This window comes from Delphinapterus leucas, chromosome 14, assembly GCF_059928025.1.
Source record: "Delphinapterus leucas isolate spDelLeu-1000000601 "Yukka" chromosome 14, BTC_Dleu_Yukka2, whole genome shotgun sequence".
Lineage (NCBI taxonomy): Eukaryota > Metazoa > Chordata > Mammalia > Artiodactyla > Monodontidae > Delphinapterus > Delphinapterus leucas.
The window spans coordinates 25,624,836-25,638,705 of record NC_143142.1 but is presented as its reverse complement, the minus strand read 5'-3'; the positions used below and the strand labels follow the sequence as shown (position 1 = coordinate 25,638,705).

At 60.0% G+C, this 13,870-nt stretch overlaps 2 protein-coding genes across 5 annotated transcripts in view; one reads left to right on the top strand and one right to left on the bottom strand.

Annotated features, from left to right (window-relative positions):
- Nucleotides 1-9,688, top strand: part of SMARCB1 (SWI/SNF related BAF chromatin remodeling complex subunit B1) — a 26,973-nt gene extending 17,285 nt beyond the window's left edge. For 2 of the 3 annotated variants that reach the window (XM_022551183.3, XM_022551182.3), the window contains exons 7-9: nt 2,935-3,125; nt 8,910-9,041; nt 9,373-9,688. In XM_022551183.3, coding sequence (XP_022406891.1) covers nt 2,935-3,125; nt 8,910-9,041; nt 9,373-9,412 — 363 coding nt within the window. In that variant the 3' untranslated portion in view covers nt 9,413-9,688. The other variant, XM_089894799.1, reaches the window with a different exon arrangement.
- Nucleotides 3,701-13,870, bottom strand: DERL3 (derlin 3). 2 transcript variants are annotated; one of them, XM_022551185.2, is made up of 7 exons: nt 13,699-13,870; nt 13,512-13,574; nt 13,363-13,436; nt 13,171-13,264; nt 12,563-12,758; nt 12,015-12,105; nt 3,701-11,911 (listed from the first exon to the last, which is right to left on the bottom strand). In XM_022551185.2, exons 1-7 carry the CDS (start codon nt 13,789-13,791, stop codon nt 11,830-11,832), a joined length of 693 nt encoding a protein of 230 aa, XP_022406893.1. In that variant the 5' UTR covers nt 13,792-13,870; the 3' UTR covers nt 3,701-11,829. The 2 variants fall into 2 exon arrangements, with proteins under 2 accessions (XP_022406893.1, XP_022406892.1); XM_022551184.2 differs by having other exon boundaries at nt 3,702-11,911; nt 13,512-13,577.

Genomic DNA, 13,870 nt, shown 5'->3' with positions numbered 1-13,870 from the left:
TTGGCAGGATTATTTTTTTTTAACATCTTTATTGGAGCATAATTGCTTTACAATGGTGTGTTAGTTTCTGCTTTATAACGAAGTGAATAAGCTATATATATACATATATCCCCATATCTCCTCCCTCTTGCATCTCCTTCCCACCCCTCTGGATGGTTACAAAGCACCGAGCTGATCTCCCTGTGCTATGCGGCTGCTTCCCGCTAGCTATCTATTTTACATGTGGTAGTATTTATAAGTCCGTGCCACTCTCTCACTTCGTCCCAGCTTACCCTTCCCCCTCAAGTCCATCCTGTTTTTGGCAGGATTTGATAAGGATTGGTATTAGTTCTTCTTTAAACGTTTGGTAGGATTCACCAGTAAAGCCATCTGGTCCAGGGCTTTTCTTTGTAGGGAGGTTTTTAATTACTGATTCAACCTCCTTGCTAGTTAATTTCTTTTAAAAGAAATATGAATTTATTTTTCTTAACCTGCTTCAGTTTCTCATTATGGCCAACTAGCAGAAAAAGGGCACGGGTGAGAAAGAAAGGGGATGTCCTGGGAGAGAAGCGGTGGGGATGTGTGGGGTGCAGCTGTGGGACCAACACCTGTGTTCCTGTGCGCAGCCTGTGGCCCCTGGAGGGTGGTCCCTACTCCGCTCTGTGCTGCATCTTTGTCCTGTAACCATGGTGGGGACGTGGACTTGCAGAGTTGGCTACACCCAACTGCATGGTTCCAAATAGGCGGGATCAGCCACAGGGAGGGTCCTTGTGAGTTTGACAGCTGGCTTCTCTGACGTTTTATTGTAGCTGAGTGTCATCTTTTTATTATCCTGATGGGGCTTGTGGGCAGCCATACAGAAAGTTGTCAGGCAGTTGAAAATCCACCTGGGACCGTCACCTGCTCCCTGATCAGAGGCTTTCTTGGTGACTAAACAGCTCTCAGCCGTGGGGTCCGTTCAGGCCCTCACACCCACCTATAATCCCCACCCATGGGATGGTGTTGGCTGGTAGGCTGCTGGGAGACCATCCCCAGGTCGGGGTCCTGCCTGGTTGGGGTCGTGAGGGCCTGCCAGCATTGGGGCCGGACACAGCTGGTCAGGGAAGGCCTGCTGCTGGGGAGACAGAGCCTCGTGGGCACTGTGACCTTGGGGGAGCGTGCCACCTGGTAGGCGAGCACGCTGATGGCCACATCCAGGGTTTCCCATGTGTCACAGACTCCAGAGGAGCCGGGTGCTTCTGGGACACAGTGAAGGATGACATCTGACCAATGTCTCCTCACAGAGCAGCGCCTTAGCTCAGGGCGGCCGCTCACAGGTGCTCCCGGAGCGGTGGAATGAAAGCCTAGGCTGGCACCGCGACCAGGACACCTGGCCCTCCAGGGCCGTGGGGCTCAGTGCAGCTGAGGGTGGAGCTGTCAGACTCTGGGGGGCTGGTGGGCCCTTTCTGGGGGAGGGAATGGCATGTGGGTGATACAGGTTGACGCTGGGGAGCCTGCTCGGGGGGCCTGGCCCCACAGTCCAGCCGCCCCTCACCACCCACCACCCCCCTGACGGCTCCCAGTCCCCACTCTGTGAGCTTCCTGCATCCTCTGTGGAGGCCTCAGGCCCTGCTCTGCCCAGACCCTCCCCCGGGAGCCCCACCCTGCTCTCTCTCAGCTTGTCCAGTTCTTCCTAAAATGCCCCCTCCACCGGGCGGCCTTCCTGCCCGTTAGTCAGCTAACGGCTGACTGCACTTTCTGCCCCTCCCCTTCTTCCCCTCAGCACCTACACCTCTGATGTCCCCTCATTCACGTATTTAACCCCACACTGGATGTCAACCCATGAAGATGACTCTGTGTCTGTTTTTCCCACTGTGTGTCCCCTGTGCGCCTCCTGGGTCAGCAGGAGTATGTATTTCTTAATAAACGATAGCGTTGATGAGCAGTCGGCGCAGTGCACAAACAGGCACCGGTCTGCGTGGCACCCCTGATGGCCAGGCCGAGTGGTGCGCAGGGTGGTGTGGTCCCGTGTGATGTGTCCACGGGCTGCCTGCTGCTGCTTCGCTTTCCGGTCCTGTTGTGCCGACGTGGCTCACCAGACACGTGGTTCCTGCTGGGAAGGGCCAGCTCTTCCGATTCTCACCCGCAGACCTGCTTGGTCGCCCAGCAAGGGCGCGGCTTGGAGGCGGGAGTGGCGGGGCCTCGGCTGCAGAGTGGAGTGCCGTGCAGGGGGCCCAGACGTGCAGGACTTCACGCACAGGTCAGGTGGTAGGGCCTCACATTTCTCTGAAGGCATGGACGAGTCCCGATCCGAATCTTAAAAGCCCAGCTGAGCGCCTGGGGACAGTAGCATGAAGGGGCAGGTGCACCGTGGCCTGCTTGGCTGGTAGAGGGCTGGACAGCAGGGGCAGGGGTCTCCACACGGTGCCCAGTGAATGCCGCCAGACCCCGAGTTGTCCTTCCTGTGAGTCTCTGATGCCCAGTTTCAGAGCAGGCCCAGGCCATCTGTGGGGTAGAAAGTCAGGGTGGGGAGCTCCTGGGGCACAGGCTGTGGCTGCAGGTGGCACGTCTCACAGATGCCTCTGGGGAGCGAGGCGCAGGAACCAGCGTGGCCTCCGCTCCCGCCGCCCCCACCCCCGCCCAGGCCCTGGCTGTGCCGTGCGCATAGCAGATGATTTCAGGGCGGGGCGTGTTCCGTGAAGAGGCAGAGAAGAGGCTACCAGCCAGTGCAGGGAGCGAGGGGGTGGGAACAGGGGCAAGGCGGGACTCAGGTGCCCGGGGCCCTCCCTAGAGGGTGACAGTGCCGGGCCCTGAACCACAGTCTCTCTGGCCGCCTAGGAGGTCTGTGGGGTCAGCCCCGTTTGCGGATGGGGAGTTGCAGCCAGAGGGATAAGGGCAGCCGTCCCACTTCCTCATGGGCCTGGAGCGGGGATGCAGTTCTGCCTGCTCTGACTCGTGTTCCTGGTTCTGGCCCAGCTGAACATCCACGTGGGAAACATCTCCCTGGTGGACCAGTTTGAGTGGGACATGTCAGAGAAGGAGAACTCGCCGGAGAAGTTTGCCCTGAAGCTGTGCTCTGAGCTGGGGCTGGGCGGGGAGTTCGTCACCACCATCGCGTACAGCATCCGGGGACAGCTGAGCTGGCATCAGAAGACCTACGCCTTCAGGTAGGTCTTGGACAGGTGCCTCCTCCTCCTTCTGCAGACCATTCTGGGGACAAGGCTTCCCCCTGTGTGTGGTGATGCCTTTGGGACTTTCTGGAGCCTCATGATGCCGTCTGGCCGAGAGCAGCTTTGCGGGCTCAACGGCCTCTGTTGGCTCCTCCCATCCCCCATCACAGAGGAGGATCTAAGGAGGTGGCGGGTCTGCCCCTCTGTCCTCACCCACTCTGCCGCCAACAGCCCCTGCCGCCCTCACACGCCACCTCCTCCCTGCACTCACCCAGACCCTTCCTCGGTCGGGGTTGTCTGATGGACTGGCACTGAATCTCAAACAAGGCCTACTCCATGCTGCCTTCCCTGGAGGGGAAGAGGCTGCTCATTCAGTCAGAGAGCAGGTGGTGGGCACCCCTGCCGGCTGGATCCGTACTGGGTGCCGGTGTGGAAGAGGGAGTAGCGTTCAGGCTGCTGGGGGGGGGGGGGTAGGGAGTGTAAATGTAGCATTTGGTCCAGTGTCATGGGTGCTGGTGGGGGTGGACCGGGGGACGGGGCTCCTCATGACACAGATGTGGCCTTCCTGTTCCTGGTGGCCCTGCCGTGCGGGCCTGGCCGGGGTAGGAGTCGGTGAGCGTTAACCACATAGCAGAGCTCGCCCACCAACAGGACTGTTCGTCACATCCAGCCCTGTCCCCTGAGCTCCTTTTCCTCTGCGGGATGGGGTGCCAGCGGGGGCGGCGCTGAGTATCTCTGCATCAAAATAGGATGTTAGGATTTATTCTGCTCGTCAAGCTGTCACCATCCACATTTGGAGGCCATTACTGAGGGACCACCCCTTAAGGTGGTGCAGAGGAGCAAAGATGAAGAGCCTTGCAGAGACGAACAGCTAAGGGAGCGCATGAGTCTGTTTGTGTCTCAGCTGGTTCCCCCAGAAATCCCAGGAGGTAGCCTTCTCAGTTTTCCTGTAGCTCTGAGCAAGAGAGAAGGAATGACCAACACCCGCAGGGCCTTAGGCCCTGGGCGTCCCGGCTGACATAACATACGTGGCCTCCCATGACCTCCAGCAGCCCCGCTAGCTGGGGATCCTGCTCCACAGATGTGGGTACAGGCCCACACTCCACATCCCATGGGAGGTCTGCTCACGGTGTCGCGGTGTGTGTCCACTGACGGCATGCAAGCTGAGGCCGACCGGCCTGGGGCCAGTCTGGGGTGGCCTTGCTTCCTAGAGTCGACCCTGAGGTCCTGGGAGTCCCTCATCCCCAAATGCTGAGTCAGAGCCCACATCTCACTGGTGTGCAGCAGGGGAACTTGGAGGGTGTCCACACATGAGGCCGCATCCCTCCTGCTCTGATTGCCGGGGCTCCGGGCTGTCGGCAGTGCGACCTGCAGCTCCAGAGCAGGCTCCCGGGGGCCCCGGGGGTGCAGGTCAGGGCTTGAATGGAGTGCTCCCATTTCAGCAGCTAATTAACACGTCTGTTGTGGGGTGGGAATGACTCTGGTACTGAGGATGCAGCTTTCAAATCCTCAGGATCAAAGGTAGGGCCGCCCCACTGGGGACTGTGGTAAGCATGCCCCCTCCACAGCAGCCTGGCCCAGCCAGCTGGGTGGGTGCGGCCTGCCTGGTGGTCTGGAGGTGGCCACAGGCCTCCTTTGGCATCAGGAGGGCTGCTGCACTTCCCCAGCTGACCAGGCTTCGTGGGCTCGCGTGTGCTGGGTCTGGGCTGGGCAGTGGGGTGCTCGGAGAGCTGGCAGGACAGGAAGGGGAGCGCGGGGTCAGGCTTTATCATCCAGGGGCAGGACTGCGGCTAGCAGGGGGCCTGGAACTTTGTCTCCTGACCCCACCCCGCGTTCTCCCCGTGTGCTCCCCACACCTCGGGAGCTCCCCGGGAGACCAGTAGCAGCCTTTCCCTGCTGTCCAGCCTCTGCCTGGGGAAAGGAGAGGGGCTCGCCGCATCTCCAGGGCCAGGGCCTGCCTGGCCCACGGAGAGCTGGCCTGGGAGCCCTAGCCTGGTTTCTGCTACGCGAAGCTTGGCAGCTGCTGAGTCGCATGACTCCTCAAGGGGACTCTAAGCTCTGGGCCCCGTCACCCCTGTTGGAAGCTCTCTGGATTCCTGTGAGCCATTGCTGGCTGTCTCTGCCAGACTGAGCCCAGCCTGGTGTCTGGCCACGGTGCCCTCCTCTGCGACAGTGGAGCAGGCTAGTCACAGGCTAGTGAGCTGGGGCACCAGTGCGGAGAACAGGCAGCGGGCCGGGCAAGCCTGATGTGGGCAGAGGCAGGCAGTGAGCATGAGGGGGACGCGGGCGTGTGGCTGCTAGAGGATAGAGCTGAACCAGAAGGACATACAGATGTCCTGGAGCCAGCGGAATGGAGACAAGAGACAGTGACAAGGGGGCAGGGCTCCCCAGGGGAGGGCTGGGCAGAGGGTGTGAGGGTGTCAGACGGTCACCAAGACTATGAGGGGGGTGGCATCCTGCAGAGTTCCTCTACCTCCTCCAGGCCAGCCCTCCGCCCTGGCTGAGGACACAGGGGAGAACCAGTGCGCTGTCCAGCAGAGGAGGTGCGAGTGCCTGGCCACCGAGGCCAGAGGGTGTGGGCCAGGGAGGAGGCAGTGGGTGGCCAGGGCAGGAGCGGCTGGAGGAAGCTGGGGACAGGCAAAGGGTCAGAGAACCTGGCAGCTGTGCCCGGTGGGGGACAGAGGCATTGTCACTGGAACAGCCTCAGGGTTCAGAGGCACCAGGGTCGTTGTGGACTGGCTGACCAGAGCCACCAGAAGAGGTTAGTCCTGGGGCTCCAGCCCCTGCGCTGGCCCCATGGCCGGGCTGGCCGGCTTGTTTTCGTTCACCACCTAGAGTGTTGACTCAGTGAGTTTTTGTGTGTTTGCACAGTTCCGCAGTCCTGGGCAACTGCTGATCTACTTCCCGTCTGTAGATATGCCTGTTCTGAATACTTAACGTAAATAGAATCATATAACATATGGTTTTTTGTGGCCAGCTTCTTAGCATAATGTTTTCAGGGTTCGTCCATGTGGAGCCTGTATCAGAACTTCATTCCTTTTTGTGGCTGAATAATATTCCATCATATAGACAGACCATACTTTATTTATCCAGTCATCAGTTGATGGTCATTTGGGTTTTGTTAACTTTTGGCTGTTAAGAGTAGTGCTACCGTGAACATTTGTGCACAAGGTTTTGTTTGAACACCTATTTTCAGTTCTCTTGGGTATGTACCTAGGGGTGGAATTGCTGAGTTACGTGGTAGCTCTATTTAGCGTTTGGAGGAACCACTAGACTTGTTTTCAAAGCAGCTGCACGGTTTTACATTCTCTCCAGCAGAGCAAGGGCTCCAGTTTCTCCACATCCTCGCCAGCCTTTGTTATCTGACTTTGATCCTAGCCACCCTAGTGGCATCTCCGTGTGGTTTGATTTGCATTTCCCAATGGCTGATGGTGTTGAGCATATTTTCATGTGCTGTTGGACGTGTGTATATCTTCTTTAGACGTAAGGTTATTCAAGTCCTTTGTGTTTTAATTGGGTTATTTGGTGTTTTATTATTTAGTTGTAAGAGTTCATTATATATCCTAGCTACAGGTCCCTTATCACATACATGATTTGCAAATATTCTCTCCCTTTTTGTGGGTTTATGTTTCACTTTCATGACAGTGTCATTTCAGGCACAAAAGTTAAAATTCTTTTTTTTTTTGATGTGGACCATTGTTTTAACGTCTTTATTGAATTCGTTACAATATTGCTTCTGTTTTGTTTTGGTTTTTTGGCGAGAGGCATGTGGGATTTTAGCTCCCCGACCAGGGATTGAACCTGCACCCACTGCATTGGAAGGCGAAGTCTTAACCACTGGATCGCCAGGGAAGCCCCACAAGTTTTAAATTTTGATGATGTCCAGTTTATCTATTTTTTCTTTTGTTGCTTGTGCTTTTGGTGTCATACCTAAGAAACAGTGGCCTGATCCAGGCTCCTGTCCCAGCACCATTTGTTGGAAAGACTGCTCTGTCCCCATTGAGTGGGTTTGGCCTCTTATCCAAAGTTAGTTGATCATAAACAGGAGGGCAACGTCGAGTTTTGCCCCCTCCTCCCAGCTGAGGAGCTGTGAGCAGGTTGCTCACCATCGCAGCCTTGTTCTCCTCTACCAAGTGGGCACAGTCATGCTTCTCAGCTGGCCTCTTGTACCTCATGAGGTCATGAAAGTGAGGTCACATCGAAGATGAACGTCCAGGTCCTCTGCCTCCTCAGCCATGGCCTCCCTGCCTGGACACCGCAGGTCGTGGGAACATCAGGGTCCCAGGTGGCCTTGAGGCCCGGGAAGCACAATCCCCTCAGAGGGGATTCTGAGGGCTTCAGGGCGGCTCTGCCCGCATGTCTCCTGCAACACCTATGGGGCCTGCTGGCTCTAGGCCCATCCTTCCGTGCCTGGTTCAAGCAGTTCTTATTTTAGAACAAACCCACTGGGGTGGAATCTTCCCAGAGCCACGGGGAGGTAAACACAGGGGCCTCCAGGACCCACGCTCCAGCTCTTGTTTAAGAGGAAAACATGTTTGGCTCCCCTCCACGTGGGCTTGGCGACTTTCATGTTTCCCCTTCCTGAGGAAGGCGGCTGGGAGCCCTCGAGGTGAGGAATGATGTTTGGGTCTTTGGCCGGCTGGTTTTGGGATTGCCAAACCGCCCCCCGGCTGGGGAGCAGCTGTCAGGAGCAGCCGAGGAGGGGCGGCCCAGCCACAGGCCTCTGAGTCACCAGCACCAGCTCCAGCTCCGGGCCTCATGGGCATGGACCCCATGGGCCAAGCTGTGGCAGCAAGAGGCGAGCACCACTTCTGCAGGGGAGCAGGGCAGCCCTGGGCTGTGCCCCGTGCGCCTGCAGTTCCTGAGACTCCAGGCCGAGGAGCAGCGTGAGGGGGATGGGCGGGGGCTCTGCAGTCACGCTGGGCAGCCCCTCGGTACGGGCTCGGGGGGCTGTGGGAGTGGCACCCGGCCCTCACATAGTGGATGTACATTGGATGTTTAGTAATAGTGATCTTCTGAAAGCCCTCACAGCAAGGACATTGTCCCCATTTTCGAGATGAGGTGTTTAGACCAAGGCCAGGGGCCCATCTTCTTCTGTGCCATCATCCACCGGGCACCTCCCTGGGGCCTCCCTGCTCTCCCTCCTCCAGAGCTGACTCTACAGGGCTCCGGGTAGATGGGGGCAGGGCTCGGGCTGTGCTGAGGCTCACCGGGCAGCCTGGGCTTGGCCCTCCTGGCAAAGGCGGCAGCTCGGTCAGGCACCCCCAGCCTTGGTGGCCTTGCTGAGGCTGACCCCCCCCCAACCGCTGGGTCCACTTAGCCAGAGGCTGTGCAGATGGCCCTCAGCTGGAGTCGGAGACGTTTCTGAGGGACCCCAAGGTGGAGAAGTCAGGGGTCGTGGGTTCTGGGCCCTATGACAGGCTGAGGAGCTGTGTGTGGGACCATCAGGGGCAGTGGCCTTCAGTGAGCGGCATCTGGACTCCTGGGTGGACTCCTTTGGTTTCCTTTTTCGTGGACGCTGAGCAAGGCGGACGGCCCTCCCCCTCCCCACAGGTGCAGTGGGAACAGCTGGCCCTGCAACGCTGTCCTATGGACCCTTCCCCAGCATGCAGACCTGGAGTCGCTGTCGTGGTGTCTACTGGGCCACAGCACCCCCACCGCCCTGTTGGGGGCCAGGCACAGACACCAGCGTTCCAGCTGCCCGTGGGGCGTGGACAGCGCTTTCTGGGGCCTCTCCGGCTGCTGCTCTGTGAACTGTCTACTTCCTCCTGTCTTCCACAGTGAGAACCCCCTGCCCACGGTGGAGATTGCCATCCGGAACACAGGCGACGCTGATCAGTGGTGCCCGCTGCTGGAGACCCTAACAGACGCCGAGATGGAGAAGAAGATCCGCGACCAGGACAGGAACACAAGGTGCCTCCCCAGCCCCATTTTCAGGCAGGACAGGACCATCCCCTTTCCCGAGACCCAGCAGGCCCCTGGATGATGAGTCCCAGTCTAGTCCTGCAGGGGACAAGAGTAGCCCTTGGGTCGGTCTGACCACAGCCTAGACCAGGTTTTGGGACCCCTGGCGAGGTGGGTGGGACAGAGGGCAGCTTCAGGGCCCCAAGTAGCAGGCCAAGGCTGAGGGAGGGGCTGGGGATCCCACCTACCACATCCTGTCTCTGCCCCTTCCCCTGGCTGCCCTAGAGATCCCTGGTGGAGGGGCAGCTGCCCAGGGTCACCGCCCTCTCCCCTCCTGCAGGCGGATGAGGCGTCTGGCCAACACTGCCCCGGCCTGGTAACCACCCAGTGGTGCTTGGCTCCCACGGAGCATCTGGAAGATTGGACCGTCTCCCCTCCATCTTCTGGCAAGGAGGGGGCAGCCCGGCCATCCTGAGGAGCATGGGGCAGGGGCCTCCTGGTCATCCACCCCAGGGTACACATTCCTTTTGCTGAGCTCCAGTCCCTACCGCTGTCTCTGGTCAGGAAGAAGCCTCGTTTTGGGTTGTGTTTTGTTTTTGTATAGGAGCCCCAGGCAGGGCAAGCAACATTTTTTAAATAAAAGGCGACAGGTCCTGTTTCGTTTCTTCAAAGTGGTGGCATCAAAACAAGAATGGGGGAGAGCACATGTGGTCAGGACACGTGGTCGAGGCTGCGGGCAGGACCCTCACCCTCCTCTGCCTCATGTCCCCAGCTGAGCCTTAGCAGGACCGTGGCTCTATTCTCAGCCCTGCCAGGCCCTGACTCAGAGCAGTTTTGATTCCCCTTGGCCCCGGCATCCCACCCACCTGTGCTCGGCAAGTCCTTGCAGTCCCAGAGGGATGAGAAGGGGGTGAGGCTCAGCAGGCAGGGCTGCTTGCCCCATCAGCCGCAGCCCTGCCCCCAGCCAGGAGCATGCTTCTCTGGTCCTTGGAGAGGCCCCGTCTTGTGCGGTCATTGAGGGCGTGTTGCCAGCCCGGGTGCCCGTGCCCAGCTGTTCAGCTCCAGCAGGTGTGCACTGCTCTCGCCACACCTCCTAGCACCTCACACATAACAGGTGGACTGGGGCCCATCTCCACCCCCAGCTGATGCTGTGGCCAGGCCAGCCCCTCCCTCCCCGCGGGTTGTGAGGAGTAACAGAAGAGTGTGGAGCAGTACACCCAATCTGGCACCAACTCGAAGAGTGATGCAGCTTTGCATCCTCTTCTGTAATGTGGAAGGGTCCCCACTCTGCCTGTGATGTGGGACCCAGGAGGATGGCACATGGGGGCCTCCTCACTGGGCCAGGCACCACAGGGTGACCCAGGCACAGCTACAGTCTAACTGAAGACCATGGACCCAGACCCCGCACCTTCAGTTGCTGGCAGGGCTGAGGGTCAGGACTGCTCTGCTCCCCGGAGCATGGCTGGGGCCCCATGGCACCCGGTACCCAGCCCAAGCCCCATACTGGGCAGGGGCAGAGCTCTGAAGGTTCTCACTGTGAGATGTGGGGTGAGATGGGCCTGGCGTCTGGGCTGGGGCGGGGGTGGTGGTGGGCCTCATGAGCACGTCCTAAGAATTTGTACTCCAGCCACTGCCCTTCATCCAGGAGTGGAACTTGCTGGACCCCAAGCAAGGAGACAGCTGGGCTTCACTGGAAGGCCCTGAGCAAAGAGGAAGGCTCCAGGCCCAGCTGGCTGTGGAGACAAATGGGCTCCACTGCTGAGGTGTGTGTTCAGGCCAACAGGAGGTGGCCCAAGCCCCCAGCTGGTGGGTGGGACACACCCTGCCTGCCTCAGCCCACTGGCCAGGCTGGCCACCTGCCTGGGAGAGGCCCGGGGAGGGGCCTTCACGTGCCACCTGCCCACTGCTGAGCCCACCGCTGCTCCAAAGGTTTCACTACAATGTCAAGGTCCAATCCCATGGCGAATACTTCTGTCATCTGTGAACGTGACAGCTGGTGGCTGGAGGAGCCCTCGTGCTGGTGACGATCCAGGAATAAACCATGGGGACTGGTCATCTGATGCAAGTGAGCTGTGGGCCAGAGGAGGCTTCCGCGTCCTCAGTTGAAAATGGCAGGGGCAGAGCTTCCCAGAGGTCTCTGCCTCAGCCGTTGGGCTCTGCTAAGGTGACACTTAAGGCTTTGGGGTCACAGAAAGGGCCTGCCCCCTTTCTGCATCTGGCCCCGTGGGTACTTAGCCAGTCCTTTAGCTGCTTAGCTGGAAAATGAGGCAAAGCTCCCCTTGTGGGTTGCTGGTGAGGGACAGGAGGGGCCTAGGGAGGCATCAGCTTGAGGGCCCCTCGGGCAGCAGCCACCACAGAATGGGCTCAGCATGACCAGCTAGCCCAGTCCTGGCCCCACCACCAAGATCTGACACCCCTCACTGAAGGCTGATGGAGGCACAGTCAGGGTGGGGATGAGAGCTCAAAGTTCTGCTGGGCAATTGTGGGTAGGTTCTGGACCCTCTCTGGGCCTCCCATCCTACCACCTGCTCTTGGGCTGAGAGAGCAGTCAGGCTTGGTGGCCCTTGGTCAAGGCCAGCAGCACCTACCCTGCATGGAAAGGTGTGGCCGGCCGAGGCAGGAGGGCCAGTGCTGTGTGTGAAGAGGACGCAGGTCATTGTTTATTCGGGTGGGCCCTGGGCATGGCCCAGCCTCCAGGACAGGTAGCTGTGCTACAAGCCAGGGTTGCGGCGGGAATGCAGTCCTGCCAGAGGCCAGGAAGATGGGCCCCTGGGACTGGCCCTGGCCTTGGGTGGGGTCACTGCTGCAGGGGTCCTGGCTGCTCCTCAGGGAGGGGCAGGTAATTGGGGTCCTCCTCTGGGGCATCCAGTAACAGCTTCCTGTGGGGAGGGGCCCACGCTGAGCTTCAGCCAACAGGGGTTCCCCCATGGGGTAGGGAACCATCTGGGGGGGAGTAGGGAGGGCTGTCATCTTAGCACTCACAGGAAGCCAGGGGTCAGCAGCAGCCTCTTGCCGCCAGGCTGGTTGGGGAAGACATCCTCCAGGAAATAGTAGATGTGGCCCACAACGATCCCTGTGGGAGAGCCACCAACTGCTGAAGCCACCCTCCACAGCCCAGAGCCCACGGCCAGTGCAGCCCTGAAGGCCCCAGAGCACGGGTGACCAATGTCCTACACAGACTGCCAGCCCAGGGTGGGGCCGGGATTGGCCCAGAAGAGGGCAGGTCCTGGGAGGGGGTCAGGCCTGAGAACATGGGAGGAATGGGAGCCATGAAGCAGGAACCCTGACCCACCCATCCCCACCTGGGTCAGAACCTACACAAGCATCAGCAAGCAGGTGAGGCCTGAAGAAGTAAAACCGATAGGCTGGCTTGTTTAAGGGGCTGGAAGAACAGGGTAGCCGTGAGGGCAGGAAGAGGCAGTGGGGACAGATGAGAGGTCCAGTTCAGGTGGACGGGGGGGCTCTGGCCAAGCAGACCCTCAGGTCCCTGACAGCCTGCTTGGGGAAGGCTGGATGGACAGCAGGCTCACCCAGAAGGTCCACGAGGATTGAGTTGCCCAGCAGCATTGAGAAGCCCATGAGCGCCCAGGGCAGGAATGGCGCTTGGAAGGTGAGGAGGCCGAAGAAGTTGACCCTCACCCGTGGGCTGCGGCGGCTCCATACGTATACCAGCATGGCTGTGAGGGCCTGGCCCAGGAAGAAGAGGCTGCCCAGGAGCCCCAGCAGCTGGGCCAGAGTCAAGGCCTCATGCCCTGCCCAGGGCCACTCTGACTTCCTAAACCCCTGGAACCCTCCTGCTGGCTGGTTTCCCTTCCCAATCTAAGGCCACACTGTGGCCTCCAGGGGCCACCTGATCTGCACTGCCTCTCCACCTCACCCCAGGCTCCACCACTGTTCATCCTGGCCCCAGTTCCTCCTGGATACTGGCATTCAGGGCTCAGAGCCCCGGGTACCCCACCGTGTGGCATTTTGGGTACAGCACTGGACCTAGCCCTGGCACCTGGAGCTGAGCACGCGATGCACGCTCAATACAGCCTAAACTGGAGGAAGCGACTCTGTCCCTCTCCAGCCGGCGCTCAAGCCGGGCCCCAGGGCCAGCACAGGCTGGGCCCAGAGGTTCCAGAGCCCGTAAGGATACGATCATAAGGACACCCCCGAAGAGAAACATGAAGACGAAGTCGGCCGTGCGGCCGCGGAAGGAACCCTCCTCCAGCAGACGGCAGTAGCGAAACCTGCGGCGTCCGTATAGGAAGTGCCTCCCAGCGGAGCTCAGTTTCCCCGCTCCCGCTGCCCCACCCCCACCCCCGCCTCCCAGGCCCGCGGAGGATACACGAAGAGCATGTTGAAGAAGAAGCTGAATCCCAGGGGCCCGAAGAAGAGGAAGTTGGTGACGAGCCTCCAGACCTGCATGGGGGCGGGCGGTCAGGCGCGGGGCGGGCGGGGCTGGGCTAGCAGGTGCAAGGGGCGGGGCGGCCTCACCTGGAACTTCCGGAACACGAGGTGCGGATTAAAGTAGAGCTGGAAAGGGCTGAGGAGTTCCAGCTGCTGCGGAACCAGGGGGCGTCAGAAGCTGCCCCCCGGCGGGGGGGTGGGGGTGGTCCAACCGTAACCATGGCAACCCCCAGGGCTGTAACCATGGCGATACCCACCCGCCCGCCCGGCTCACCACGGCGGCGGTGGTGAGGACGCAGGCTGCGGTGTAGGTCCGCGTCACCGCCGGCACCTGCAGGAACTCGGTCGCCATCCCCTGCCACGCCATTGAACCTTCTCAGGAACGCGTGGCCCCACCGCCGAGCGCTCTTAACCTGCCTCCAAACCCCGCCTTCCTGTCTTCGGCC

What these genes read in the sequence shown, in the direction of transcription:
- DERL3 (XM_022551184.2), bottom strand. Translation starts at nt 13,791, where the DNA reads ATGGCGTGGCAGGGGATGGCGACCGAGTTCCTGCAGGTGCCGGCGGTG. An exon ending in TCCTCACCACCGCCGCCGTG is followed by an intron (nt 13,578 to 13,698) that starts GTGAGCCGGGCG and finishes CTGGTTCCGCAG; the next exon opens with CAGCTGGAACTCCTCAGCCC. An exon ending in TCGTGTTCCGGAAGTTCCAG is followed by an intron (nt 13,437 to 13,511) that starts GTGAGGCCGCCC and finishes GCCCCCATGCAG; the next exon opens with GTCTGGAGGCTCGTCACCAA.